This window comes from Ranitomeya variabilis, chromosome 6 (assembly GCF_051348905.1).
Source record: "Ranitomeya variabilis isolate aRanVar5 chromosome 6, aRanVar5.hap1, whole genome shotgun sequence".
NCBI lineage: Eukaryota > Metazoa > Chordata > Amphibia > Anura > Dendrobatidae > Ranitomeya > Ranitomeya variabilis.
Window position 1 is genome coordinate 197302957 of NC_135237.1, and position 27714 is coordinate 197330670.

Sequence of the window (27714 nt, forward strand, 5' to 3'; positions counted from 1 at the left end):
TATAAAAGCATGTTCTATGATCTTTGATGAAACAATTCTTACATGTCTTTTAAAAGTTTTCCTAATCTGGCCTTGTGAATCCATCCAGAGCATGGCGTAGCGTCGTATGCAATAAACCTCTTCATTGTCTGTATTAATTACTTGTGAGATTACTTCAGCAAGTTTGGAGTGCGGAATTGTGTCGTACGCTTCCTTTATATCAGTCTGCAAACAAAACACAATTAACAGTTCTCCTTTATAACAAGAGCCAAGAAACAAAAAAAAAAACCAAACAAAAAAAAAAAACAGCACACTTAGGCTGTGTGCACATGTTGCGGTTTTTTCGCGTTTTTTTCCTATTTTTTCCAATGTAAAAACGCGATAAAAAAAATGCATAAAAAACGCATACATATGCATCCTATCATTTAGAATGCATTCTGCAATTTTTGTGCACATGATGTGTTTTTTCCGCGAAAAAAATGCATGGCAGTAAAAAACGCATCATGTTCATTAATTTTGTGTTTTTTTTGTGTTTTTTCCGGCTATAAAATGCATTGGGAAAGCTCCAGAAAAAAACACGAAAAAAACCGCGGTAAAAACGCGAAACAAAAACGCATGCGGTTTTCTTGCAGAAAATGTCTGGTTTTCTTCAGGAATTTTCTGCAAGAAATTCTTGTGTGTGCACATACCCTTACACAAAAAGTAAGTTGTAGCACAGCTTATTAGGGCAACTCAATACTCAATGTGAACATAACATTAGGTCAAAAGTCTCCAAAATTCAGCTAGCTGGAGAAACCTCTCTTCGGGCAATAACCCCTTAATATCTGAGACATTTTCATGTTTTTCTTTCCCTTCTTCCAAGAACTATAACTTTTTTTTATGTTATTCACTGAGGGAACTGTATAGAGGGTTGCTTTTTGTATACTGGGCTGTCTTTTTCGTTGGTACATATGGCATTTTGACCACAGTTTTTGAGAGACATGTTTATTTACGGCTGACTGTAAATATTTTCAGATTTTGCTAGATTGTAACTCCACAGTGTTTCAATTAATTTTATACATTTTTTTAGTTACCTAGGGGACTAGAATCTGCTGAAGTTTGATAGCTTGTACTATAAACTAATACTTTGAAGTACTGCAGAATACAATTAAATTACCATCTCATCCTATGAAGTTCCATGGCATATGAGCCACTAACATGGAGGAGACAAGGGCCATCAGTAAAGGTACCTTCACACTAAACGACGCTGCAGCGATATCGACAACGATGCCGATCGCTGCAGCGTCGCTGTTTGGTCGCTGGAGAGCTGTCACACAGACAGCTCTCCAGCGACCAACGATGCCGAGGTCCCCGGGTAACCAGGGTAAACATCGGGTTACTAAGCGCAGGGCTGCGCTTAGTAACCCGATGTTTACCCTGGTTACCATTGTAAATGTAAAAAAAACAAACAGTACATACTCACTTTCTGCTGTCTGTCACACGTCCCTCGCCGTCTGCTTCCCGCACTGACTTTGAGTGCCGGCCGTAAGGCACAGCACAGCGGTGACGTCACCGCTGTGCTCTGCTTTCACTTTACGCCCGGCGCTCACAGTCAGTGCGGGAAGCGGACGGCGAGGGACGTGTGACAGACAGCAGAAAGTGAGTATGTACTGTTTGTTTTTTTTACATTTACAATGGTAACCAGGGTAAATATCGGGTTACTAAGCGCGGCCCTGCGCTTAGTAACCCGATATTTACCCTGGTTACCATTGTAAAACATTGCTGGCATCGTTGCTTTTGCTGTCAAACACGACGATACACGCCGATCTGACGACCAAATAAAGTTCTGAACTTTCAGCAACGACCAGCGATATCACAGCAGGATCCAGATCGCTGCTGCGTGTCAAACACAACGATATCACTATCCAGGACGCTGCAACGTCACGGATCGCTAGCGATATCGTTGTAAAGTCGCTTAGTGTGAAGGTACCTTAAGCCAGGACATCCTTTCGCCCCCCTGTGATTGCATTGTTTGGGGAGTAACTGAGGGTTATAGGGCATGAAGTGACACCCAAACCATTTAAATCATGTTGTCAGAGTCTCACAATGGCATTAAAATGGTTAAACAAAAACAATTGAAGGTAGCTCCAGTCATTCCTGTTAGAGGCAGAAGCCAGGTGTATAACAGCTGGCTCCCATCCTCCTGCATGGAGCGGGATTAGCTATGCCTGCCTATTCCATATACCTGCATCAGATATAGGGTGTACATAAGTCCTTTTGTCAGGAAGAGATTAAAGGGGTATTCCCATTTCTAAAATGCTATCCCAAACGTGCCGTAGGTGTAATAATAAGTGCTTATCCGAATACCTATAGCTCTTCCTGAATAGCTGCATCGGTAACCTTGGTACCTGGAGCGCTCCCGATAATCAGCTATTCAGAGCCACAGCTGCATGTGTCGCGGCTGTGTGACAGTCACAACACATGCTATGGAGAGCCCAACAAACAGGCTCTCCATACATGTGTTGTGACAGTGAAGCAGCTGATTATCGGGAGCGCTCCAGGTATCCAGGTTACTGATGCAGCTATTCGGGAAGCGCTATAGCTATTCAGTTAAGCACTTATCCGAAGTTATTCCATCATCCCTAGTAATAATATTAGCAAATACATCCAATTAGAAATATGATAGTTTTTCTGATTCGCTATGTCGCTACCCCATGTTCAGGGAATTCCAGTAACTTGGGTATCCATGATTACGACCACTAACAGCTAACTGTTACTACATGAGTGGTCGTAACCATGGATACCTAAGCTACTGCAATGCCTACACAGGAGGAGAGAGACATAGCGAATCAGAAAACCTATACTATATTTCTAATTGGAGATATTTGAAAATATTATTATTCTTGCTACTACATATTGAGATAGGATCTTAGAGCTGGGAATACCCCTTTAAGTCATCAAGGAATGGTAGAATTTTAAATTAGCATATTGCGTACAATAGTATCATAAAAGCTGTAATTTAGAAAAAAGATGAGTAATGCAATGAATTTACAAAGTAGATCAACTTTCGTATATCCTAACTGGTAGTCAAAGGTGGACATACATTTCAATACTTGGTTATGGCAATGACCTGAGAATAGTTTGTGGCAAATTTACTACAGCTAGATATAAATCCCCTAGTTAATTTTCAAGAAAATCTCAACATTACTGATGACTGAGTCACAATTTCACGAGCATTTGAGTCAGCATATGAAATGCTCTTCCAGATGCATAAGAGGGTTACTCGGGTTAAAAGAGATTTTAGAAATACATCAACTTATATTTCATTATATGACAACACCAATCTGATGTCTAATGATCTAGTACTTGTTTTCAGCATAAAACTACATGTTGTATGCCACATAACCATAACATGAAACAAATATATAACCTGCCTGATTGAAGATGGACTCCAAGGAGATAAAAATGTTTTTAATAAAGGCTCACACCCGTAGTGTTTGCAATTGTCACAGTATGTGCTATTTAGAACTATTCACTGTGATGAAGATGCTGCTCCTGAAAGCTCTCACTTCCTTTTGGAATTACAAGTTACAGATCAAGTGATGAGGTTTGCTACTGGCATCTAAAACAAGATGGCCCACTGACGAGCCCGTGTGTACAGGTTTGTAATGTCAGTCCATTGTTTGTGCTCTGCATAAGTAGGTGACTACCTTTGCTTCTTCACAGCTTATCTGTGACAGTCAAAGCTTCCCACCATGCTTCTTGACAAATCACAAATAAGCTGGAAAGCTGCAGTCTGTAACCCTTCCATAGCCTATTCCCTTCCCCACCAGCAATTCTCTCTCTCCTTCCATATTCCTTGGGTACTTTCTAGCCCTCTGAAACTTGTTTATATCGTTCTTATCACTCATACTTCACACGTATCTCCAGCGCCCCAGGGTCCTGGTCGTTGCAGTAATGTCTTTTTCCTCTACTGGAGAGTGAAATTACGTTTGGAGGCAAAGAAGGACAACTGCATCCAGGTATCACAAACATGCAACACATTTCACACTCCAGGCCACCAGGGGGAGAGCTCTTGCTCCTATTTATTAAGTCACTCCCCACATAGGTAAAACTGGTCGCCTGTAGGGAAAGTTAGTTAGTTGCTGGCTGAGCTCAGCTCAGTTAGTTGGTCCCTGACAGGGGTGGGATCCTGTCAGAGAACGAAGGAGAAGGACACGGAGCTGTGCATGCCCTAAGAACTGCAGCTCCTAGAAAGACACACATCAAAGGCAGAACTGTATTGCAGAGAGGCTGAAGGAAGTCGTAGCAAATGAGTGGATACCAGAAGGAGACCAGCCTACACAGGCTGCCTCCTTCTGAGGCGCAGAATCCTGGTAGCCGGAACACCGAGGGAGCAATGACCTTTATGCCTTGCTCCAGAGACCGGCAGGACAGCTAATTGCAAGTTACCTGTCCGCTCTATACCCAGGAGGCACAGTGGCAAACTGTGGAGGCCAGGGCGTGCTAGAGTCCCTATAAACAGCCTCTAGCCACCAGTCATACGGGTTTGTCCTATCCTATATGGGGGACAGAGAGAGAGAGAGAGAGAGAGACATTACATCTGTGAGGACCTTATGTGAAGCCTTAGGCAGTAAGGAACTACAACACTGTAGCGCAAGGGAAGGCTACTGATTTCCACCTGGACAAGGGGACTCTGGACTTGCCTCCAAACCGGCTGGACTCTGCTGGCCCTGTGATCTGGTGCCCTGGACTGTGGATGCTGAAGTCTTCAGTAAAGGTAAAGAGACTGCAACCTTGTGTCCTTGTTCTTCTCTGCGCCTCTCACCATCCACCATCTACACACCGGGAAGCCCTGGGGACACACTTCACCTGTGGGAAGGTATACCATCTAGCTGCCATAACATCACCCCAGCGGACCCCTTAAAGCAGCGTCGGTCACCCTGACCGAATACCACAGGTGGCGTCTTGAACATTCCCCTTCAAAGACCTTTCCCTTTTACACGGACGTCCCAGGGCCACGGACCGGGTCAGCCACCGTGACATTCCCCTGTGAACCGAAGGACCCGGTACTGAGTACCCCGCTGCCCTGATGGGGCGATCCATATCACACATGGGGTTATTTGTCGAATAGATGCTTTAACGGACATCCTGAAGCTTTCCTCAGGCTTGGGAGGTACATGTCCAACACAAGTGATAAGAAAGGCACAAACAAGATGCAGGGAGCAGGAAACTACTGAGAGAGTATGCACTGCACAGCCTGTGATATGTCAAGCAGCGTGGATGGAAACTAACTCTCCCAGATAAGCTGTGAAGAAGCATGAGGAGTTACCCAGGCAGAGCACAATTGGTGGAAAAGCATTACAAACCTGAAACAAACATGAATCTTTGTCAGGGGAAAGGCTTATATAAAAATCACAATGCAAACCATGCAACCAATCTGTGACTGTGTGAAAGAAGGTTCTATTAGGAGGCTGGCTTCCACAACAAGCCAGTAGCATGCCATGCACCATGATCTATGACCAAATATTGCACAAGTTAGGGGAGCACTCAGGAGTTGGATCATCGTCACAGTAAATAGTTCAAAATAGCACATGCTGTGCCAATAGAAAGCAACAATGTGGATGGGAGACTTTATAATTTGTGAAGTTGTGTTGATGTAAATATATTTTTCTCCACTTCGAGTAAATGTAGAAATAAAATCTAATAGTCTGTGTTAAGAATTTAAAGAATAACCGTACTTTTGCGTAACTTTTCAGAAAGAACATGAGGAATAACACTATATCTGGTCTTTTTGGAAGATGGATTTCAGCATTTTTTTTTCAGAGTGGATGACAATTTCATTAGGCAAGGGAAAATAAAAAAATGGTTGAGAATTGGGTAAGGCAGCAGAATTCTCTATAAACCGTTTTCTATTTTATAAAAGTTTCCTAAATTTGCCTGTATGATTTATTTAACAGTAGTTGAAAGAGTAGAATTCAAGTTTAATAAAGCCCTTTGTCAGGAAGGTTATCTAAACTGTGAATTTGATATTTTTCCTGGTGCATGATAATCACAAACCTATCAAGTACTAATTGTGCTATGTTTGGGAAATTTGGTAGCACCATAAATGGCAAAAAAAAATTAACATCATACTTGTATATACCTTTACAAAATAAAGCTTTTCATTTTCCGACTTTGATTCTTTAACCTCTAGAACATATTTTCTCCATTTCTTATAAATGTCATCCAGCCCAAACACAGAGGAACCAATCATGTAAGAAGACTTGTTTCTCTCATAATTCAGGACACTAAAGAGGTTTCTCACTTGAGTGCTGAAATGCTGAATCTGTAAAATAAATACATAAATAAATGATTATGCATATAAAAGAAAAGACTATGAAGTGCAAAACCGCCTTCAAAACATTCTGTTGTACGTAACACCAAGATGACAGAATAAAAACATATTGAAAGGGGTTTTAAGGGAATAGTGAGAATCTTGATAAAAGAAGCTATGCTTTGCCCTGGAATTTGAATTTGCGCCCCATTCTAGTGGTGCCATGGCCCCAGAACACCCACCCATCACCTAGTCTTCGCTCTTCTCGACCCTCTTCAATCTGGCTTCCGCTCTTTACACTCTACTGAAACTGCCCTCACTAAAGTCTCTAATGACCTACTAACAGCTAAATCTAATGGTCACTACTCCATGCTAATTCTATTGGATCTTTCCGCAGCATTCGACACTGTGGATCATCAGCTCCTCCTCACTATGCTCCGCTCCATCGGCATCAAGAACACCGTTCTCTCTTGGTTCTCCTCCTATCTCTCTGACCGATCCTTCACTGTATGTTTTGCTGGTTCCTCCTCCTCTCACCTTCCCCTTACTGTTGGGGTTCCTCAAGGATCAGTCCTAGGCCCCCTCCTCTTCTCTTTGTATACAGCCCCTATTGGACAAACAATCAGTAGATTTGGTTTCCAGTACCATCTCTATGCTGACGACACCCAATTATACACCTCTTCTCCTGCTTTCACTCCGACCTTCTTAAAAAACACCAGTGATTGTCTTACCGCTGTCTCTAACATCATGTCCTCCCTCTATCTGAAACTGAACCTGTCAAAAACTGAACTCCTCGTGTTCTCTCCCTCTACTAACCTACCTTTGTCTGACATTGCCATCTCCGTGTGTGGTTCCACCATTACTCCAAAGCAACATGCCCGCTGCCTTGGGGTTATCCTTGATTCCGAGCTTTCATTCACCACCCACATCCGATCACTGGCTCGCTCTTCTTATTTGCATCTCAAAAACATTTCTAGAATTCTCCCTTTTCTTACTTTCGACTCTGCAAAAACTCTTACTGTTTCTCTTATTCATTCCCGTCTGGACTATTGTAACTCTCTACTAATCGGCCTCCCTCTTACCAAACTCTCCCCGCTCCAATCTGTCCTGAATGCTGCTGCCAGGATCATATTCCTCACCAACCGTTACACCGATGCCTCTACCTTGTGCCAGTCATTACACTGGCTACCCATCCACTCCAGAATCCAGTACAAAACTACTACCCTCATCCACAAAGCACTCCATGGCTCAGCACCACCCTACATCTCCTCTCTGGTCTCAGTCTACCACCCTACCCGTGCCCTCCGCTCCGCTAATGACCTCAGGTTAGCATCCTCAATAATCAGAACCTCCCACTCCCGTCTCCAAGACTTTACACGTGCTGCACCGATTCTTTGGAATGCACTACCTAGGTTAATACGATTAATCCCCAATCCCCACAGTTTTAAGCGTGCCCTAAAAACGCAGTTGTTCAGACTGGCCTACCGCCTCAACGCATTAACCTAACTATCCCTGTGTGGCCTATTAAAAATAGAAAAAACAAAACAAAACACATAATCAGGTTCCTTGCATCGTGTTCTCATACACTTTATGCAGTTAATAGCACTCTGTGTCTGTACTGCTACATACTTAGGCAGTTAACTGGTTCATGCAGCTTTACATGAACACCCGAGCCTTACACTATGGCTGGTCCAAATAACTAAAGCAATTGTTACCATCCACCTCTCGTGTCTCCCCTTTTCCTCATAGTTTGTAAGCTTGCGAGCAGGGCCCTCATTCCTCCTGGTATCTATTTTGAACTGTGATTTCTGTTATGCTGTAATGTCTATTGTCTGTACAAGTCCCCTCTATAAGTTGTAAAGCGCTGCGGAATATGTTGGCGCTATAAAAATAAAAATTATTATTATTATTATTATAGTCTTGCAGCCAATTAGTGGTCAGATGACTTGTAATCATGATAGCATCACTTGGGGTCTGGTAGAGGAGATGCGAATGGATTCCAATGGTAACCATTGTCTATTTTCTTGTTTTATCAGAATGGCTTCTCACTAGTCATTTTAAACAGTACAGGAAAACCCATTTAATATGATACTTCACATCCTCCAAACCCCACCATTTTTTTTATCTTGCTGAGAATGCAGCATATCATGTTGCATGGAAATGGGAAAAAATGTAAACCTTTATAAAAAAAGCAATCAATGATAGTATTTAAAAAAAACCTTCTTAACTGCACAAGGACCAAGGAATTTATCATTTTTGCGCTTTTGTATTTTCCTTTGCCTTCTTTGAAGGGCTATAACTTTTTTTATTTTTCTATCAACAGATTTGTAAAGGCTTGTTTTGAAATGTGAAAAATAATGAAAAAAATGCAATTTTGACACTGTTTTGGGGGTTTGTTTTTACAGTGTTCATTGTACAGTAACATTGGTCTGGAAACATAATTGTCCAGGTCAGTCCCATTACGGCAATATTAAACATGCATTGATTTTTTCTATTTAAAGAGAACCTGTCATCAGGGTTATGCATATGAAACTAAAAGTATGTGCAGCGCCCCAGAGTCCTGGTCGTTGCAGTACTGTGGCTCCACCGCTAAGGGGGCCATGGTACGTCTGATGGCACTGAAGGAGTTCATCTGACCAGGTATCACATACACCAATACATTTCACAGTCGGGCCTCCAGGGGGAGCTAAGGGTGCTATTTATTAGGCCACTCCTCACCGTGTGGGTAACTGGGGGTCAGGCAGGAAGTTAGTCAGAAAGCTGACTGGGTTGGAACCAGGCAACACCTTGTGGCAGGGGGTGTTGTGGGGAAGATTCGGTAGGGTCCCTGTGAGGTTTGGGACCCTGACAGAGGCCTGGCAACAGGAAAGAACGTCACGGGGCCGTGCCTGCTCAACATAGCGGCGGTGCCCTAAGAAAGGATGAGAAGCGAGATATATTGTGCTGAGTGAGAAACGAGATCAAAGCAAGAAGGAGAATACCAGTAGGAGTCGTGCTGTAAGACCGAGGCAACATCCTACTGAGGCGCACAACCGGCGGCCGGAACGCCGAGGAAGTATTCATATATCTAGCTCCAAGCAATACTTCAAACCAACGGCAGGACAGTCAGTCACAGGCGGGCTGTCTCACCTAAATCACCTATGCAGACTTGGGGGGCAACCTGTGGAGAGGGGCGACTCTAGGGTCCCGGAAGAGCTCCGAGCCTACCCGTCATACGGGTGCGTCCCAACCATAACACCGGGAGGGACGGAGGATTAGCAGAACATCATCTAATCGAGTTGTTGTGAGGGAACACGAGAAACAGACACAACAGTTGTGGGGACTATCCTGTAAGCACAGCAGGGGAGGACCACAACACATAGCGCTAGCAGGAAGGCACAGATTTCCACCTGCAAGGAGAACTCTGGAGGTGCCATCGGACCGGCCGGACTTGCGCAGCCTGGTGAACCGTATTCCGGACTGAGGACCCAGAGACCTTCAGTAAAGAGGTAAAGAGACTGCAACCTGGTGTCCTCGTTATTTACTGCACCGCACCACCACCATCATCCACACCCTATTATTTGGGCGCCCCTCAGCAGGGTCACGGACCGGGCCTAGCCACCGTGACAACCCCAGAGCAGAGACTCACAGGCCCGGTACCGGGTACCCCTCGGCCCTGCGGCAGTGGGGGCGCTACATATGCCCATAATGGCGTCGGTATACTGATTTATGCCAGAAAGGCTGTTTATTTTCCTGAACCCTGCAAAGGTTTATGCTGTCCACAATAAACCAGCAGGTGAACTACTGCCAGAACTGTTCCTGTGTCTACCTTGTGAAGCAGAGGAGTGAGTCAACCCCTCACACGTGGTGGAGAATGCGAGCATTTCAGGAACTCAAGCAGGCTCTGTGTAGGCATCCGGTCTTGGTCGCACCAGACTTTAAGAAGGAGTTCGTGTTGCAGAACGATGCTTCAGAGGTTGGATTAGGAGCAGTACTCACAAGAAATAAACAGAGAAGACCATCCCATCCTGAATCTGAGCCGAAAACTCTCTTCTTGTGAGAAGAATTATGCAATTGTGAAGGAGTGCTTGGCCATAAAGTGGGCCATAGATACACTAAAGTACTACCTTCTGGGCCGTAGATTCAAATTGGTGTCAGACCATGCCCTGCAAAGATGGTTGAGTGAGAAAAAGGGTAAGAACGCCAGGGTGACTCGTTGGCTCTTAGCTCTTCAGGACTTCTCGTTTCATGTCGAAGACAGGCCACAGAAGTTACATGGTAACGCGGATGCCCTCTTTCGAATTCCCTGTCTGGGGTCTGATGATGCCAAAACCCCCAGCTTTGGGCAGAGGGGGGGGGAATATGTGAGAGTCACTGGCTTTGTAGAGGAAGGGAGGTACGTGTCACTGCGCATGCAGCAATCAGTGATGTGAAACCAGAGTGTTTTTGTGTTTCCAGCACACTAGGTGCTGAGAGGCCATGTACAGAATTTAATGGGCCGGTTTTATGTGAACACCCGCAGTTCGGGAGCAAGGGTGCTCATGTAACCCTTTCCCTGCAGGTGTTTGATGACCTGCAGTGAGGTCATGATCACATGACCAGCACATGTGATATACAATGATAATAAAACACACTGGTGCTACAACTTCGAATACACAAGTGCTGCTGGTATTTCAGACAGACACTGTGCCTGTTCTGCCAATAATATAAAATAAATTGATCCAACACATGTGATATACACCTGGACCTGTGGTTCAGTCTGGGTGTAGTGTATTGGGAGAGAGGTGGAACTCCCATGTGGCTCCCATAGGAGCTAAGGACGCTGTGTGCGCTACCTGCAGTGAAGCCTGCAGAACAAAGACTCTGATAGACTTTATCTTTGTTTTACCATTATGTCAGGAAGGCTCTGTTTATTTTTCAGAACCCTGCGAAGGTTTATGCTGTCTACAATGAACCAGCAGGTGAACTATTACCAGAACTGTTCCTGTGTCTACCTTGTGAAACAGCAGAGTGAGTCAACCCCTCACAATACCTTTAGCTTAACTCGCATAACCCTGATGACAGGTTCACTTTAAGTAACGAGAATTTACCGTATACACTTGTGTGTAAGCCGAGTTTTTCAGCACTTTTTTTGTACTGAAAACGTCCCCTTCGGCTTTACATGAGTCAATGTCCCAGAAAGCCAGTGAGGGAGCGGGAGCAGCGGGTTAAAGATGCAGGAGCAGGCAGCTGTGGCTAAAGCCTGTCCCGCTGCTAAAGAGAAATGAATATTAATTTCTCTTATAGTGTGCACAGTGACAGCTGCCGGCTTCCAGAAGACAACCTACTCACCCTCCAGTATGCCCCCGTATCATCTCGTTGGTGCCAGCTTCCAGTTGCTCTTCCTCTGCTGAGCGATCACATGGCACCGCTCTTTAAGGTAATAAATATGCACGCATCTCCATTCCCAAAGACATGGAGGGAATATGCATTACCTTTATGAGCAGTGCCAGGTGATCGCTCAGCACAGGAAGAGCAACTGAAAGCCGGCACCAATGAGATGCTGCGAGGGCACGCTGGAGGGTGAGTAGGATGTTTGTTTTTTTGTAATAGGAAGCATGCATACAAGGACGGGAGGGGGGGAGCAGTGCATACCAGGACAGGACGGGGGAGCCACATACACCAGGACAGAAACAGGGAGAGCCACGAGTATATACGGTATTTAAGAAAATTTGTAAAATAAAATTTTCTTCCATTATGTTACCATTTTCTGAAACCCATAACATTTTTTTTTTTTTCGGTTCATGGGTCTAAGTGAAGGCTTTATTTTTTGGCGTGGTAAGCTGATGTTATTATTAATATCAATTTTATGTACAGTACAGACCGAAAGCTTGGACACACCTCAGTTAAAGATTTTTCTGTGTTTTCATGACTATGAAAATTGTACATTCACACTGAAGGCATCAAAACTATGAATTAATACATGTGGATCTACCGTATATACTCGAGTATAAGCCGACCCGAGTATAAGCCGAGACCCCTAATTTTGCCAAAAAACAAGGAAAACTTAATGACTCGAGTATAAGCCTAGGGTGGAAAATGCAGCAGCTACTGGTACATTTCAAAAATAAAAATAGATACCAATAAAAGTAAAATTAATTGAGACATCAGTAGGTTAAGTGTTTTGAATATCCATATTGAATCAGGAGCCCCATATAATGCTCCATACAGTTCATGATGGCCACATAAGATGCTCCATACAAAATACGCCCCATATAATTCTCCATACAGTTTATGATGGGCCCCATAAGATGCTCCATATTAAAATATGCCCCATATAATGCTGCACAAATGCTGATTATGGCCCCCATAAGATTCTCCATAGACACATTTGCCCCGTATAATGCTCCACAAATGCTGCACATAGCCCCATAAGATGCTCCATACAGATAATTGCCCCATAAGATGCTCCATACAGATATTTGCCCCATATAATGCTGCACATGGCCCATACAGGTATTTGCCCCATATAATGCTGCACATGGTCCCATACATATATTTGCCCCACATACTGCTGCACATGGCCCCATATAATGCTGCACATAGCCCCATAAGATGGTCCATACAGATATTTGCCCCATATAATGCTGCACATGGCCCCATACAGATATTTGCCCCATATACTGCTGCATATAGCCCCATACGGATAATTGCCCCATATAATGCTGCACATGGCCCCATAAGATGCTCCATACAGATATTTGCCCCATATAATGCTGCACATGGCCCCATAAGATGCTCCATACAGACATTTGCCCCATATGCTGTTGCTGCGATTACAAAAAAAAACAAAAAAATGACATACTCACCTCTCAGGCCCCCAGCACTTGCTAAATTCACCTGCTCCGCGTTCCACCATCGGCGCTGCTGTGTCTTCCCCGTCTTCTACACTGACATTCAGGCAAAGGGCGGCGCACACACTAATCGCGTCATCGCGCCCTCTGACCTGAGCGTCACTGCAGAGGACGGGGAAGACGCAGCGGCGGCCGTGGAACGGGGAGCAGGTGAATATCGCGCACTGCATTATACTCACCTGCTCCTGGCGCGGTGTCCCTGGTTCTCCGGCAGCTTCTTCCTGTATTGAGCAGTCACATGGTACCGTTCATTACAGTAATGAATATGCAGCTCCACCCCTATGGGAGTGGAGTGGGGTCTATATTCATTACTGTAATGAGCGGTACCATGTGACCGCTCAATACAGGAAGAAGCTGCCGGCGCCGGAGAACCAGGGACACCGCGCCAGGAGCAGGTGAGTATTATTACACAGCTGTCGCTCCCCCTCCCCTGCCGACCCCTGGGTATGACTCGAGTATAAGCCGAGAGGGGCAATTTCAGCCTAAAAAAAGGGCTGAAATTCTCGGCTTATACTCGAGTATATACGGTATATACTTAATAAAAAAGTGTGAAACAACTGAAATTATGTCTTATATTTTAGGTTCTTCAAAGTAGTCACCTTTTGCTTTGATGACTGCTTTGCACACTCTTGGCATTCTCTTGATGAGCTTCAAGAGGTAGTCACCAGGAATGGTTTTCACTTCACAGGTGTGCCCTGTCAGGTTTAATAAGTGGAATTTCTTGCCTTATAAATGGGGTTGGGACCATCAGTTGTGTTGTGCAGAAGTCTGGTGGATACACAGCCGATAGTCCTACTGAATAGACTGTTAGGGTATGTGTCCACGTTCAGGTTTGCTTCAGGCTTTGGTCAGGATTTTATGCAGGTCAAATCCTGACCAAAAATGCACCTGAGGTCACTGGCAGGTCACCTGCGGTGTTCCTGCGTGTTTTGCTCATTGTAGCAACATGCTGCGCTCTGAAAAAACGCACCGCATGTGCGTTTTTGCGGGAAAAACGCATGCGTTTTTTAATGCACAGTGGAGACGGGATTTCATTAAATCCCCTCCACTATGCTGTAACATCTGGACGCTGCGTTTTTGACGCTGCGGCTCAATGCTGCGTCAAAAACGCAGCGTTTCCTGAACGTGGGCACATAACCTTAGAATTTGTATTATGGCAAGAAAAAAGCAGCTAAGTAAAGAAAAACGAGTAGCCATCATTACTTTAAGAAATGAAGGTCAGTCAGTCCAAAAATTTGGGAAAACTTTGAAAGTGTCCCCAAGTGCAGTGGCAAAAACCATCAAGCGCTACAAAGAAACTGGCTCACATGAGGACCGCCCCAGGAAAGGAAGACCAAGAGTCACCTCTGCTTCTGATGATAAGTTTATCCGAGTCACCAGCCTCAGAAATCGCAGGTTATCAGCAGCTCAGATTAGAGACCAGGTCAATGCCACACAGAGTTCTAGCAGCAGACACATCTCTACAACAACTGTTAAGAGGAGACTTTGTGCAGCAGGCCTTCATGGTAAAATAGCTGCTAGGAAACCACTGCTAAGGACAGGCAACAAGCAGAAGAGACTTGTTTGGGCTAAAGAACACAAGGAATGGACATTAGACCAGTGGAAATCTGTGCTTTGGTCTGATGAGTCCAAATTTGAGATCTTTGGTTCCAACCACCGTGTCTTTGTGCGACGCAGAAAAGGTGAACGGATGGACTCTACATGCCTGGTTCCCACCGTGAAGCATGGAGGAGGAGGTGTGATGGTGCTTTGCTGGTGACACTGTTGGGGGATTTATTCAAAATTAAAGGCATACTGAACCAGCATGGCTACCACAGCATCTTGCAGCGGCATGCTATTCCACCCGGTTTGCGTTTAGTTGGACCGTCATTTATTTTTCAACAGGACAATGAATGTTATTTGACCAAGGAGAGTGATGCGGTGCTACGCCAGATGACATGGCCTCCACAGTCACCAGACCTGAACCCAATTGAGATGGTTTGGGGTGAGCTGGACCGCAGAGTGAAGACAAAAGATCCAACAAGTGCTAAACATCTCTGGGAACTCCTTCAAGATTGTTGGAAGACCATTCCCGGTGACTACCTCTTGAAGCTCATGAAGAGAATGTCAAGAATGTGCAAAGCAGTCATCAAAGCAAAAGGTGGCTACTTTGAAGAACCTAGAATATAAGACATAATTTCAGTTGTTTCACACTTTTTTGTTAAGTATATAATTCCACATGTGTTAATTCATAGTTTTGATGACTTGAGTGTGAATGTACAATTTTCATAGTCAAGAAAGTACAGAAAAATCTTTAAATGAGGTGTGTCCAACTTTTGGTCTGTACTGTATATGCGATGATTTGATTGCTTATTCTTACATTTTTTTAGGGGGGCAAGGACAAAAACACACAATTCTGGTATTATGAATTTATTTCTCTTTATTTTACAGACTGGGTTAATTATTTCTATAGTTTAATAGATTTTTATTAATGCAGTGATAGCAAATATGTTTAATTTTTAATAGGAAAAAGATAGGCAATAACTGTTAGATCCCACACCAATAAGCCGATAGATCAAGCTGTGCTCCCGCTTTTTTCCCTGATTGCAAGACTGCAACCAGCTTTTCAAGTTAACCCCTTAACAACAGCCGATACACTATTAAACGGCGGCCCCAAAGGGGCCTTATTCCTCAATGCTGTTTTTTCCATTAAGCTAAGTAATAAGTGAATACCACCCCCCAAGCGGGTGCAAATCCTGACAGTGACAGCTCTCCTAAAGCATTGGCCCTGACCGGTTTTGGAACTGACTAGAGCAGATTATTTCCTTAAATACCACTGTTGAGACAGTGGCATCGAAGTGGTTAAAAGGAGATTAAAAGACCCCCTTTGACAGGCACCCGCGACTATAATCGCAGGGAGGGGTGGTTGATCCTGTGATTGACCCCCCTGCTGTTGTTGCCATGGTACCCCAAGGTCATCTGATGACCCCAGGGTACAGTGGCCCATTATATCCAGCTACAAGCTGGGTCTAACAGGCTCTGTCAGTGAGACACTGACCGTACTGAGACACTGCAGTACATGTGTACTGCAATGCATGAGACCAGAGATCAAAGTAAAAAATATTCATGTCCCACAGCAAGCCCAAATGAAAAAAGTAAAAAAACGCACAAAAACGCGCAAAAATCACAAGCTCGGGGCGCATGTCTCCAGAAGCACAAGCTAGGAACAATGCATGGGATCACCAAACTGTATGGGGCATTACAATACACGGGGCACAACATATGTGCACTAAACTGGCATATTTGCAATTCTCAAGAAAAAAAAGCAATGACGTGGATGTTACAAAATAGTCAATGCAGCCGTAGATTAATTAATTGAGAGGTGCAATTTTTACAGTGGGGTCACAGTTTTACAGTTGGGGGTTGCACACAGGCTAGGCTAACAAAATCTATTCTCTAAAAGCGAAATAGCGCTCCTTATTTCTCAGTCCTGACGTGTGGCCTAAAAGTAGTTCCTGATAACATATAGGGAATCACTGCTTACGGGAGACATTGTGCTATAAACTGAGGGGTCCAGTTTCATCTATTAACCCTTGGGTAACTGACATTTGCAGAAAATAAATACATTTACAGTTTAACAACTAAAATATTATATGTCCAATTCCCAATGTTATAAAATTCTGTGATGCACCTCTGGTTTCAAAATACTCAGTACACCCACAGATGAAATCGATAAAGGGAACCTGTTAGCAGATTTGTCCCATATGAGATAACAGCACCACCTTTCAGCCCTGATATACAGAATTCTAGCATGCTGTATATCTGACCCCAATCCGGTCTGTTATTCAAGAAAAAGAGCTTTTATAATACTCACCTGCAGGGTGCTGGGGTCCAATGGGCATCGCTGTCTTGGTCCGGTGCTTCCCTTCTTGCAATGCCATCCTTCTTATCGCGAATGACGCGTTCTAAGTCATCTACACCTGGTCCCTGGCATTGCGCTCAAGGGACCAGGACAGAGTAAAAAGTACTGAACTGCGCATGTGCCTCGGTTCTTTGACCTTTCCTGCTGCACGAGTTCCAGAGTTGTTACCACATGAAGAGACACGTCAAATTTAAAAAAATTGGCCTAGCCAGGAAGGTCAAAACTGGATTTGTCACTAAGGGGTTAAAGACAATGACAAAGATAGTGGAGCGCAGCTCAGCACTTTGGTATATTCATCGTGTGCTACTGCAGTCCTCCCTTGCTATGAGTAAGTATATTTGTTATAAAAAAAAAAGGTTTCTTTTCACTTTTCTTATCTCATGTTCACTTGCGAGAGTTGAAGCAGATATTTCTTTTCTTACTATAGGAGTGTGCTGATACACCCATTTTGTTTTTATTATGTGCATTTTATCCCACCCCATGGACTGGTTATCAGATATCAGGTGGTGGCAGCCATCCTTTTTAGCACAGAAGTACTGTGACTGCATGGTATCTTGGGACTAGTCAAGCAGGGATTGAAAGTAGCATATAAAACACTGATTTAGAAATATTTTTTTGTTGATACATTTAGGTGGTTACACCACAAAGCTGCTATAAGACACTTTGGAAAGTCACAAAACTTTTGAGTGACACCTACCCATTGAAGTAATCAAAAGTGGTGATATTTCTAAAACAATAATCAGTACTCCAGTCCCTGACTGGAGTAACATTTCTGGTGAGGCACAAGGTGGCATGAATCTGGCACATCGTATTTCTGCATGCCCATCATTAAAGGGGTATTTTCAACTTAGCTAGACCGCATGAAAAGAATTTTGCAATTAACCTGATTTTTCAGACTGCTGTCATTCTCCAGGTGAGAAATTTTATCTTACATAGTGTACAGCCGGTATCCATGGAAATCAGCCACTAGTGACTGCCCAGTCCCTGGCATAAAGTGTACAGTAGTTACATTCCAAGAAACAGGTTAACTCATAACATACCAGTCAGCACTTTCTCTCCCATTGATTTCTATACAGCAGTGCTCCCCCCCCCCCCTCCTTCCCCTACAGGCATCACCATGTGCTTCCCATGCATAATTACCTTTCTTTTCTTGATCTCTTTACTTGGTTGAGCTCCTAAAGTATTACACAGTTTCACAATTGGGCGCAATCCATTTATTTTTGGTATGAAACGTAACCTGGAGATCAGAGGTGTGTTCTTTTGCTGCTGCATATTTACTATCTCATCAGTGGACATTAAACGTAGTTTTACATTTCTCATGTGTTTTCTTAAAAAAAAAAAAAAAAAAAAAGAAAATTACTTTACCGTTTACAGTAAGAATACTTTAAGAACCTAATGCACAGGTAGAAACATTAGTGCCAGTATTGATTTTTACCCTGTCTGTCAAATGGAAAAAGTTTTAGAAATGCCCTCATGATATGTTCAAAATAGGCTTTGTATATATAAAAAAAAATGTTGACACTCCTACCGTATTCCAAACTCCTGAAGTGACCCCCAGATGCGCTTTCTATAAAAGAAGAGTCTATTTTTCTGAAAGCTTGTTTCTGTGATATAATAAAATGCTTTCAATAACTGTATAACATAGGTATCCATAAGCCAAAACAGGAATTTAGAAAGTATTTTCTCTCGGAGCAAGTGCTCAGACGCAGGAACAAAGTGATTATCTACAAAAGTAGGAAAATCGAGTTATTATCGGAAAGACAGAATTTTCAGTTTGTTCTAGCAAAAATAATTATACAACTATAACTAAACAGATAAGAACGGTTTCAGTATCTTACGGCACTGTTTACAAGATGCGTTTTTGCTACAGAACTGCACTCAGAACTATTCAACCTCCTGAGTAGAATCCATTAGGTTATAGAAGCAATCCCACTAACTTTTAGATTCATTAAATGTGTGTACATGCAGTGTGAATATACTCGTTCTATGCGCTATGCATGAGCCAGGAGTCTCTTTTACAATGAAAGTCTATGGATCCGCTTTCCAACAACCCCCTTTAACTTTATTTTGTAGGTCAGTACGAATATGGCAACACCAATTTCATCGGTTTATTACTTTGTACAATAAATACATATCGTACTTTGAAAAAAAAGGTGATCATTATGACTTAATTTGAATAATTATAATACAAATAATTATTTGTGTCGCTGTATTCTAAGAGCCCTAATGTTTCCCATTTTCTGTCTGCGAAGCTGTACGTTTTGTAGTTTTTATTGGTGCCATTTTGTGGCACAGGCACCTTTTTATTGTCTTATTACAGTCCGTGGGAGGCAAAATAACCAAAAAATATTCACAGATTCAAAATTTACTTTACTATTTCTGCATTAAGTATAATTAACGAGATCGATATGATTATGACAATTCCAAATTTCTGTATTTTTTTTATGGTTTATTACTTTTGTATAAGAAAAAAAATGTCTGAATGAGGCCGTGAGCTAAATACATGCATATAAGCTGAAATCATAGTGTAAGGACTTGTACAGATGTCTGTGAAACTACGCCAAGTACGGCCTGACCGTGATTCTCCCGACCTGGACTCAACAGGCTGACATATGTCTCATATATGCAGGGAAAACCGAGGACAGTCTGTGCACTATGGGATCGAACAGTTTCATGGATGTTTGCATGATCTCTTACATTATGTATCCATTTTGTAGGGGTATCTTCACAAAATGAATTTTGAAGCAGATCTGCTCCAACATTACTTCAAAAAAGATCTTCAAATATTATCTAAATACGGTGAAAAGTGATTTTAGTAGCAAACCCATATTGCTGCAAATATAGCAGTAAACTTGGCATAAAAATCAAACGGCTACATGAAAAAAAACTTTGAAAACTAAAAAAAACTGCTTCAGGACTGAAAAGCTCATTGAAAATTGCATGTATTTCTTTGTAAAAGCATGTTGAATTTTCACAATAAAAAATTGTACGCATCCTAAAAATCAGTAGCTGCACAAAAGAAAGATGAAATATTCACCAATTATTCTACAGTTATTCCTAACAAGTCCCACCATACACGTACAAGTCTGGTTCAGCCAAGCATCCATGTGATGTCAATATGGAGAGGGGAGAAAATCATTGCCAGACAGCACTTTCACATGCTGGGCCCCTCCCTTCCCAGAAAGGCTGACTCACCGGTGGCAGAAAATGTCATGCGTACGGTTGGATGGTCCTGCTGAAATTAGCCGACCTAATAAGTATGACCACTTTAGTGATCCATTCATTTTAACCAAAGTGAACTCTGGATGACTTACGTTTGTTGAGACGCAGCCAAGAACAGTCTTCTACTCTTATCTTGCACATTAACTGTGATAAAGAAATCTTTTCACACTTGACAGAATTAATCAGCATTTTCACATTTCTGAAGAAGCGACACTTGTTGTGACTAGAGCCCCACAGGCTTTCGGGCACCACAATATGCAGACATTCTCTAACAAATGAATATACCTGCCATACACTGTTATGCTGCTTAAGTAAGTTATATGGTTCATCAACAGGCACCATGTCCCGTTTTTCCATACAAACACTACTTTGGTTTGTTGCCATCTTTGCGTTACTCAGTGAGTGTAGGATTGTGTTGTGGGATTTAGAATTCGTTTTTGTTGGGTTACCACTATCACACTGAACGCCTAAACATTTGCGGTTCCCAGTAAGATTTACAGGACAGTGCTTCTTTAACAGTGACACATAGGTGCATACTTTGTGCTTTTCTATAAGTTCTTGGAAGATGGGTATCAACTGTTTGTAACGCTTGCATGTTTTTTTCTTCCTTTTAACTTCAGATGGAACCTGTAAGTCAATGTCTTGCTCAAATAAATTACCATTCATAAAAATCTTTTCGATAAGGCTTAAACTGCCAAAGGAGTTACATTTTAACATATTCAGTATAAAACTTTCAGAAAAACCTTCTTTAGAAATTGGATTTGTGCACAACATTTTACCAAAGTCAACAAAAATCTTAGAAGGCGAAGTTCTGTCTGCAGAGATAGATGAAGAATTATGGAACGTAGCTTTATTTTGATGCTCAACAAAAAAATTACTTAATTTAGTGTTTTTAGTTGTCTCATGCAGAATCTTTTTCTGGACAGTGGACTCCATATTGTGTTCTCCTTGTCCGGTACATTGCCAGACAGAATCACTCGATTTTACAGATGGTGGTTCTGTGCTCACACTATCAGAAGTAGATTTCAGTTCGGTTTTACGTCTTTTGAATGGGTTATCATCTATTGAATTAGAAGGTCTTTTTTTCCGCTTGGTTTCAGTGGTAAACTTACCATCCTTTACTGGTGCAGTGCTGGAATGGACCTCTCCCGTTTGCACCACAAGATCAATGGATGCTTTTACTTTAGCATTTCTTTGACTCTTTATTCTTTTCCTTTGTGTGGACAGCTTTAATGAGCAAGTTTTAGATTTAAAAGAACATGTCTTTATGTAGCGAGATAAAATATTTCCTTTATAGATAAAACGATCTTGTTTCAGCCAAGGTGATTTAAGAATTTCGTCTTTGGTTAAATTATATATAGGCTGACCACACATCTGATAGCAACAACTTGGTGGCACCCTCATGAAAACTGAGCAGTTTTCTAATAAATGCATCATGACAACATCCCCCACCCTACTCAGAAGGGTTTCCCAGAGGACACTAGTACTAATAGTCGCTGTAGTTGGATTAGGAAAATAACTGCAAATATTTGGAGCAAACTTAACACGCAATGAACTCTTCTCAGCCACAAGACCATATCCAAACGCGAGAACATTCTTCTTGTTTTTTTCACAGATCCGTTGAATTACTCGAGCTACGACTTCTCTTTGAGTTGATATCTACGAGACAAAGAAGATTAAGAAATAGATTTGAATATTTTATATGATTCGTTATACTACTAATAAAGTGACTAAAACCTGGATCAGTTTTTATACTGTTCATAACCTGACTGTGTTCTCACTAGCAAAGCCTTTTGCACATTTGCATAATCATAGAAATCCCTTGTTGGAGCTCCTTCTTTTCCCCCAATGTTTTACATGGATGACTATTAATATGAATGGGGAAATGTAATAGCACAATTCTCCTGAAGCAGCCTTCCACAATTTCCATTGATGATCGTTACCTTCTGTTTAATGCATGGCTTGTCCACATAGGACAGCCTCTTAAATCCTTTACCTACCACTGTTGTATGTCATACACATTAGCAGGCATAAGAAACTAAATCAAATCATAAGCAAAGAGCTCCATATTTGTGTGTCAGTATAACAAAGCACATCGGTCAGGATACTAAGTCATCTAGTTTATGTAATTACAGATGACATTTATTTACCATATGTGATATCAAGAACTTATTCACAGCAAAATGGTTCAGTATAACATTGTAGCCTTGCAGTGCTGGGGTCGTTGGATTATATGCTGTCCACAGATGGCATATTTTTTAGCTGACTGGTTGCCTGTAATGATATATGGGAATTTGCTCTTTTTGTAACTCCCATAGTCTTTAAAGGGAACCTGTCACCCCCAAAATCGAAGATGAGCAAAGCCCACCGGCATCAGGGGCTTATCTACAGCATTCTGTAATGGGGTAGATAAGCCCCCGATGTATCCTGAAAGATGAGAAAAAGAGGTTAGATTATACTCACCCAGGGGCGTTCCTGCTGCGTTCCAGTCCGATGGCCGTCGCGGTCCGGGGCCTGCCATCTTCTTACGATGACGTCCTCTTCTTGTCTTCACGCTGTGGCTCCGGAGTACTTTGTCTGCCCTGTTGAGGGCAGAGCAAAGTACTGCAGTGCGCAGGCGCCGGGAAAGGTCAGAGGCCCGGCGCCTGCGCACTGCAGTACTTTGCTCTGCCCTCAACAGGGCAGACAAAGTACGCCTGCACAGGAGCCACAGCGTGAAGACAAGAAGAGGACGTCATCCTATGAAGATGGGAGGCCCCGGACCGCAACGCCCATCGGATCGGACTGCCCCCCCAGGTGAGTATAATCTAACCTCTTTTTCTCATCTTTCAGGATACATCGGGGGCTTATCTACAGAATTACAGAATGATAAACATACCACCCTGGCCCTTTAAACCCTAAACGGGAATGGGCCACACTTCCTCATAATGTTCAAACATACAGACCCCTCAAAGGATCAAGAAGTGTTACCAACACAATTTTAGAAAACATATAGAAATTTATTTATTTACATACAAATAACAAAACATTAAAATCAGATGGTGCCTCATACCAAGCAAACAAACCAGGAGGCCAGGCATAAAAGTGGGACTCTAATGAAACCAGATTTTATAATCCAGATAATTTCTTAAAAATTTGTTGTAGAGGAATATATTTATAAATCTGAAGACTAACACATTGAAATCTTCTTTTCCAAAAACAGTAAAATTACAAGGTGTTCACATACACCTTGGATGAAGGAAAATTCCAGACAGAAAAAATCTCCACAGTACATCATAAGGGCATAATTAACCCATATGCAAGACATCCATAGTCACTCATAAGTACCACAAGAGTCCTCCCATCTCTAAGTGCACAAAGTCAGGACGGAACCAATCTCCACAGTATACTATGGAAGTATAATTTAACCCATATCACAGAACGTCCTTAATTGGTCAAAGTGCCTCCGGGTCCGGGGGCTCGGTCGGGCACTTGGCGTCTGAATCTGTGGTGGGATTTACATTGAGGTAATATGTGGAAAACCTGACTTTGTGCACTTAATTAAGGACGTTCTGTCGTGCGACGGTTGCGTCGTGTTGCGTCAGACCGTCGCCACCCAAAAAACGTTGCTTGTAACGTTTTTTGGTGCGTCGTTCCCGTCTTTTCCGACCGCGCATGCGTGGCCGGAACTCCGCCCCCGCCTCCCCGCACCTCACAATGGGGCAGCGGACGCGTTGAAAAACAGCATCCACTGCCCCCGTTGTGCGGCACTTCCACAGCTAGCGTCGGTGCGCCGCCACGTCGCATAGCGACGTGCAGCGCACGACGCTAGTGTGAAAGTAGCCTAATAAACTGTAGAAGTGCTTCTTATCAGCGGCAGAAACAGTGCTGTCTTCTGGCTCCGGTTTGTTGTGGTAACCCCGTGACACCATTGCTTTCAATGGGTGAAAAACACTGCAAAAAAAAAGGGACATGCTGCATTTTACAAAAATGCAGCTCTTTGACAAGGCATTAACACCATGCAAATATCCCAAAAAGATTTTTAAACAAGGACAAAAAACTCCAAAAATCATATCACTTCAGAAAAAATGGTGCACAAAGACCACATATAGAGTATAATCCTTAAAATTCAAGATTTTATTAATGAAATACAGAATCACAATTTTGTTAAAAAATTAGAACTACTGAACACCACTCGTCCAGGGACAAAATGTGACCAGCACAACAATTAATGCCTTTTGTATAAATAAGCTTAGCAGCAATTAATCCATCACCTATCAGATGACCCAATATATAATCTATATATATAATTGTCTAAGGGGTACTTCCGTCTTTCTGTCGTCAACTTCCGTCACGGAAATCCTGCGTCGCTGATTGGTCTCGCCAGCTGCCTGTCATGGCTGCCGCGACCAATCAGTGATGGGCACAGTCCGATTAGTCCCTCCCTACTCCCCTGCAATCAGTGCCCGGCGCCTGCATACTCCCCTCCAGTCACCGCTCACACAGGGTTAATGCCAGCGGTAACGGACCGCGTTATGCCGCGGGTAACGCACTCCGTAACAGCTGCTATTAACCCTGTGTGACCAAGTTTTTACTATTGATGCTGCCTATGCAGCATCAATAGTAAAAAGATCTAATGTTAAAAATAATTAAATAAAGAAGAAATCATTATATACTCACCTTCCTCCGCCTTTCCCGCTCCTCGCGACGCTCCGGTGACCGCTCCATGCAAGCGGCAGGTTCCGGTGGCAAGGATGGTATGCGAAAAGGACCTGCCATGACATCACGGTCATGTGACCGCAACGTTATCACAGGTCCTGCGCGCCTGCGCGAGAAGGACCTGCCATGACATCACGGTCATGTGACCGCGACGTTATCACAGGTCCTGCGCGCCTGCGCGAGAAGGACCTGCCATGACGTCACGGTCATGTGACCGCGACGTCTTCACAGGTCCTGCGTCCATACCAACCCTGGGACCGGAAGCTGCCGCGTGCACCGCACACAGGCGACAGGGCTACAAGGGGCCCTCAGAAGATAAGCATATGTTTATTTTTTATCCTGTGACATACGTGGCTGGGCAATATACGTGACTCCTGAGGAAGTCTAGACGAAACGTGTGTCGGGGCGGCGGGGACGATTTGTCACCAGCACACTGGCTGTTTATATCTTGTAAGTATGTTACACCTCTTAACTATAATTTTGATTATGCACTTTAGCGGTCTATTCTGGATATGATACACTTTATATGTACTAGGCACTTTATATGTACCAGGTTTAAGATTGCTATGTTTACATAAAGTTGCACTGATATAATATAGACTTATATTGTCTATATTATACATTGGGTCATCTGATAGGTGATGGATTAATTGCTGCTAAGCTTATTTATACAAAAGGAATTACCGTAATTGTTGTGCTGGTCACATTTTGTCCCTGGACGAGTGGTGTCCAGTAGTTCTAATTTTTTAACAAAATTGTGATTCTGTATTTCATTAATAAAAACTTGAATTTTAAGGATCATACTCTTTGACAAGGCAGTCAGGAAAAAAAAACAAGGTGTGTGCTTGAGATTTCTGAAATCTCAGACTTTGCTGGTACTGTGAAAAGCAGCTGAAAATTTTAATTAAAAAACCCCATCAAAAACGCAATGTGTGAATATAGCCTTAGGGTTAGAATAGATTTTTTTCTGGGATTTGATGCTTATTGGTCAAGTTATTAAAATAAAAGCTAATCTTTACTTTTCAGTGAATTTAGTCATCATTACTTCAAAAAAACAGCACCTTACAAATAGTCACCTTCTTTTCACATTGTAATAAATGAAGAAACCTGAAAAAAATGTATTTAAAACTATCATGTTTTATGACAGTTTTTGGTAAATAATAGGACGGTGTCAAAAAAGTTAAATGACAGAGCGAAAAGCCTCAAAATTGAAATCGCAACATCAAGAAGAAAGTCATGCAATTATGGAAATCACGGGATGGATAGACATGTTAATGATTTGCCAATTATGAAAAAATAGAACAAATATTTTCAAAAACATCTCGATTTTTTTGCTATGGAATACAAACATCAGTTCTTCTAGGTACACTGGCAGTTTTTGCAGGACCTTGGCAGGGAGGTTGTTACCAATTCTTTTCTCACTTCACATAATCCAACAGAGACAGCAGGATGTTGAGATCAGTGCTTTGCGGGGACTATATCATCACTTCAAGGACTTCATGTTCTTCTTTATGCTGAAGATAATTCTTAATGACAATGGCTGTATGTTTGGGGTCATTATTAGGGTAAGTTCACATAGGGCATTTTTGTTGAATTTTTTTTCTGCAGCAAAACCTGATAATCTTGGCAGGAAAGAAACTGCACCAAAAACGCAGGTTTAGGTGCATATTTTTTCTCTTTGTGCATGCCAATAAAGTTGAGTGCAATGGTGAAAATAAGAAAAAAAATCCAGCTTCCAAAAATATCAAAATTTATTGAAGATAAAATCCAAAATCCAAAGACATGGTTCACAGGAGAGAGAGTAGCAGCATGCTACGCGTTTCGAACAATAAGTTCTTTTTCAAAGCTGCTCACTATGTCTCAGAGTGAGGTTTAAATAGAAGCTGTGATAAGTCACAGTGAATTAACCCATCACCTGATTTTTGGAAATATCTTTATAAAATGAATGAAAGTCCAGAAAGAGCTCGTAAAGCTGCTCAGTTGTTCTCAATGGATCTATCTTCCACAGCTGATGGGTCTGAGTCAGACCTTTTCAGCACAGATGTTAACAAACTGGAAAAACTTATGATAAATGAGATGAAAGTGTGGTGGGATTTTACTACACTGGATAATTATGTGCAAAAAGAAATGATCCCTAGAGGATTGCGCATCAAGAAAATTCCCACCACCACATACTCACAGCAGTTTGTGCAAGAATGGAATATGATCCTGAGTAACTGCTCTATTCATTTAATGCAATTAATTATGAAATATGAAGATACCAAGCTTAAAAGTATTCAGTCAGAAATCAATGACATTAAAACTAGCTTGGAAATCAAGGATTCTATTAAATATAATGAGGAATTAAAAAACATTAAAATATCTTTATCGAAATCAGAAGACTTGATTATGAGCCGTAAGAAAAATAAATTTCAACGTGATTTAAGAGACTATCAAACAAATCAGGTATATGAATGGGGCAGGTGGCAGAAAGCACACAAAAGCCCTCGCCCAATTCTAAAACGTACTAATTCTTCTGATACATCTGAGCGTCGAGTCTCTTTCAGTTCCTCAGACATGGATTCTATGGATAATGGGTCTATTGAAACTGGTGGTGATGAAAATATTAATCAAAGTATGGACAACACCAATACTTACTACCGTAGACCAAGAAGATTTAATTCAAAAAACGCAAGAGGCGCGGGGGCCGCAAGCACCGCAGGAAACTTTCGCATGGCTACCCGCAACAGAAAATAACGTCTTTTTCA

The 27714-nt window shown here is 42.4% G+C and overlaps 1 protein-coding gene across 4 annotated transcripts in view; it reads right to left on the reverse strand.

Moving 5' to 3' along the window:
- The window catches only part of TERT (telomerase reverse transcriptase), a 243696-nt gene that overhangs the window by 165204 nt on the left and 50778 nt on the right, over positions 1-27714 (reverse strand). For 3 of the 4 annotated variants that reach the window (XR_013216886.1, XM_077269380.1, XM_077269379.1), the window contains exons 2-6: positions 20362-21928; positions 18576-18771; positions 18188-18374; positions 6104-6286; positions 43-204 (exon numbers count right to left, since the gene is read on the reverse strand). Coding sequence is in view for 3 of the 4 variants with exons in the window: in XM_077269380.1 (XP_077125495.1) it covers positions 43-204; positions 6104-6286; positions 18188-18374; positions 18576-18771; positions 20362-21928 (2295 nt within the window). In the remaining variant the exon portion in view is untranslated. The remainder of the gene's footprint in view (positions 1-42; positions 205-6103; positions 6287-18187; positions 18375-18575; positions 18772-20361; positions 21929-27714) is intronic. The other variant, XM_077269381.1, reaches the window with a different exon arrangement.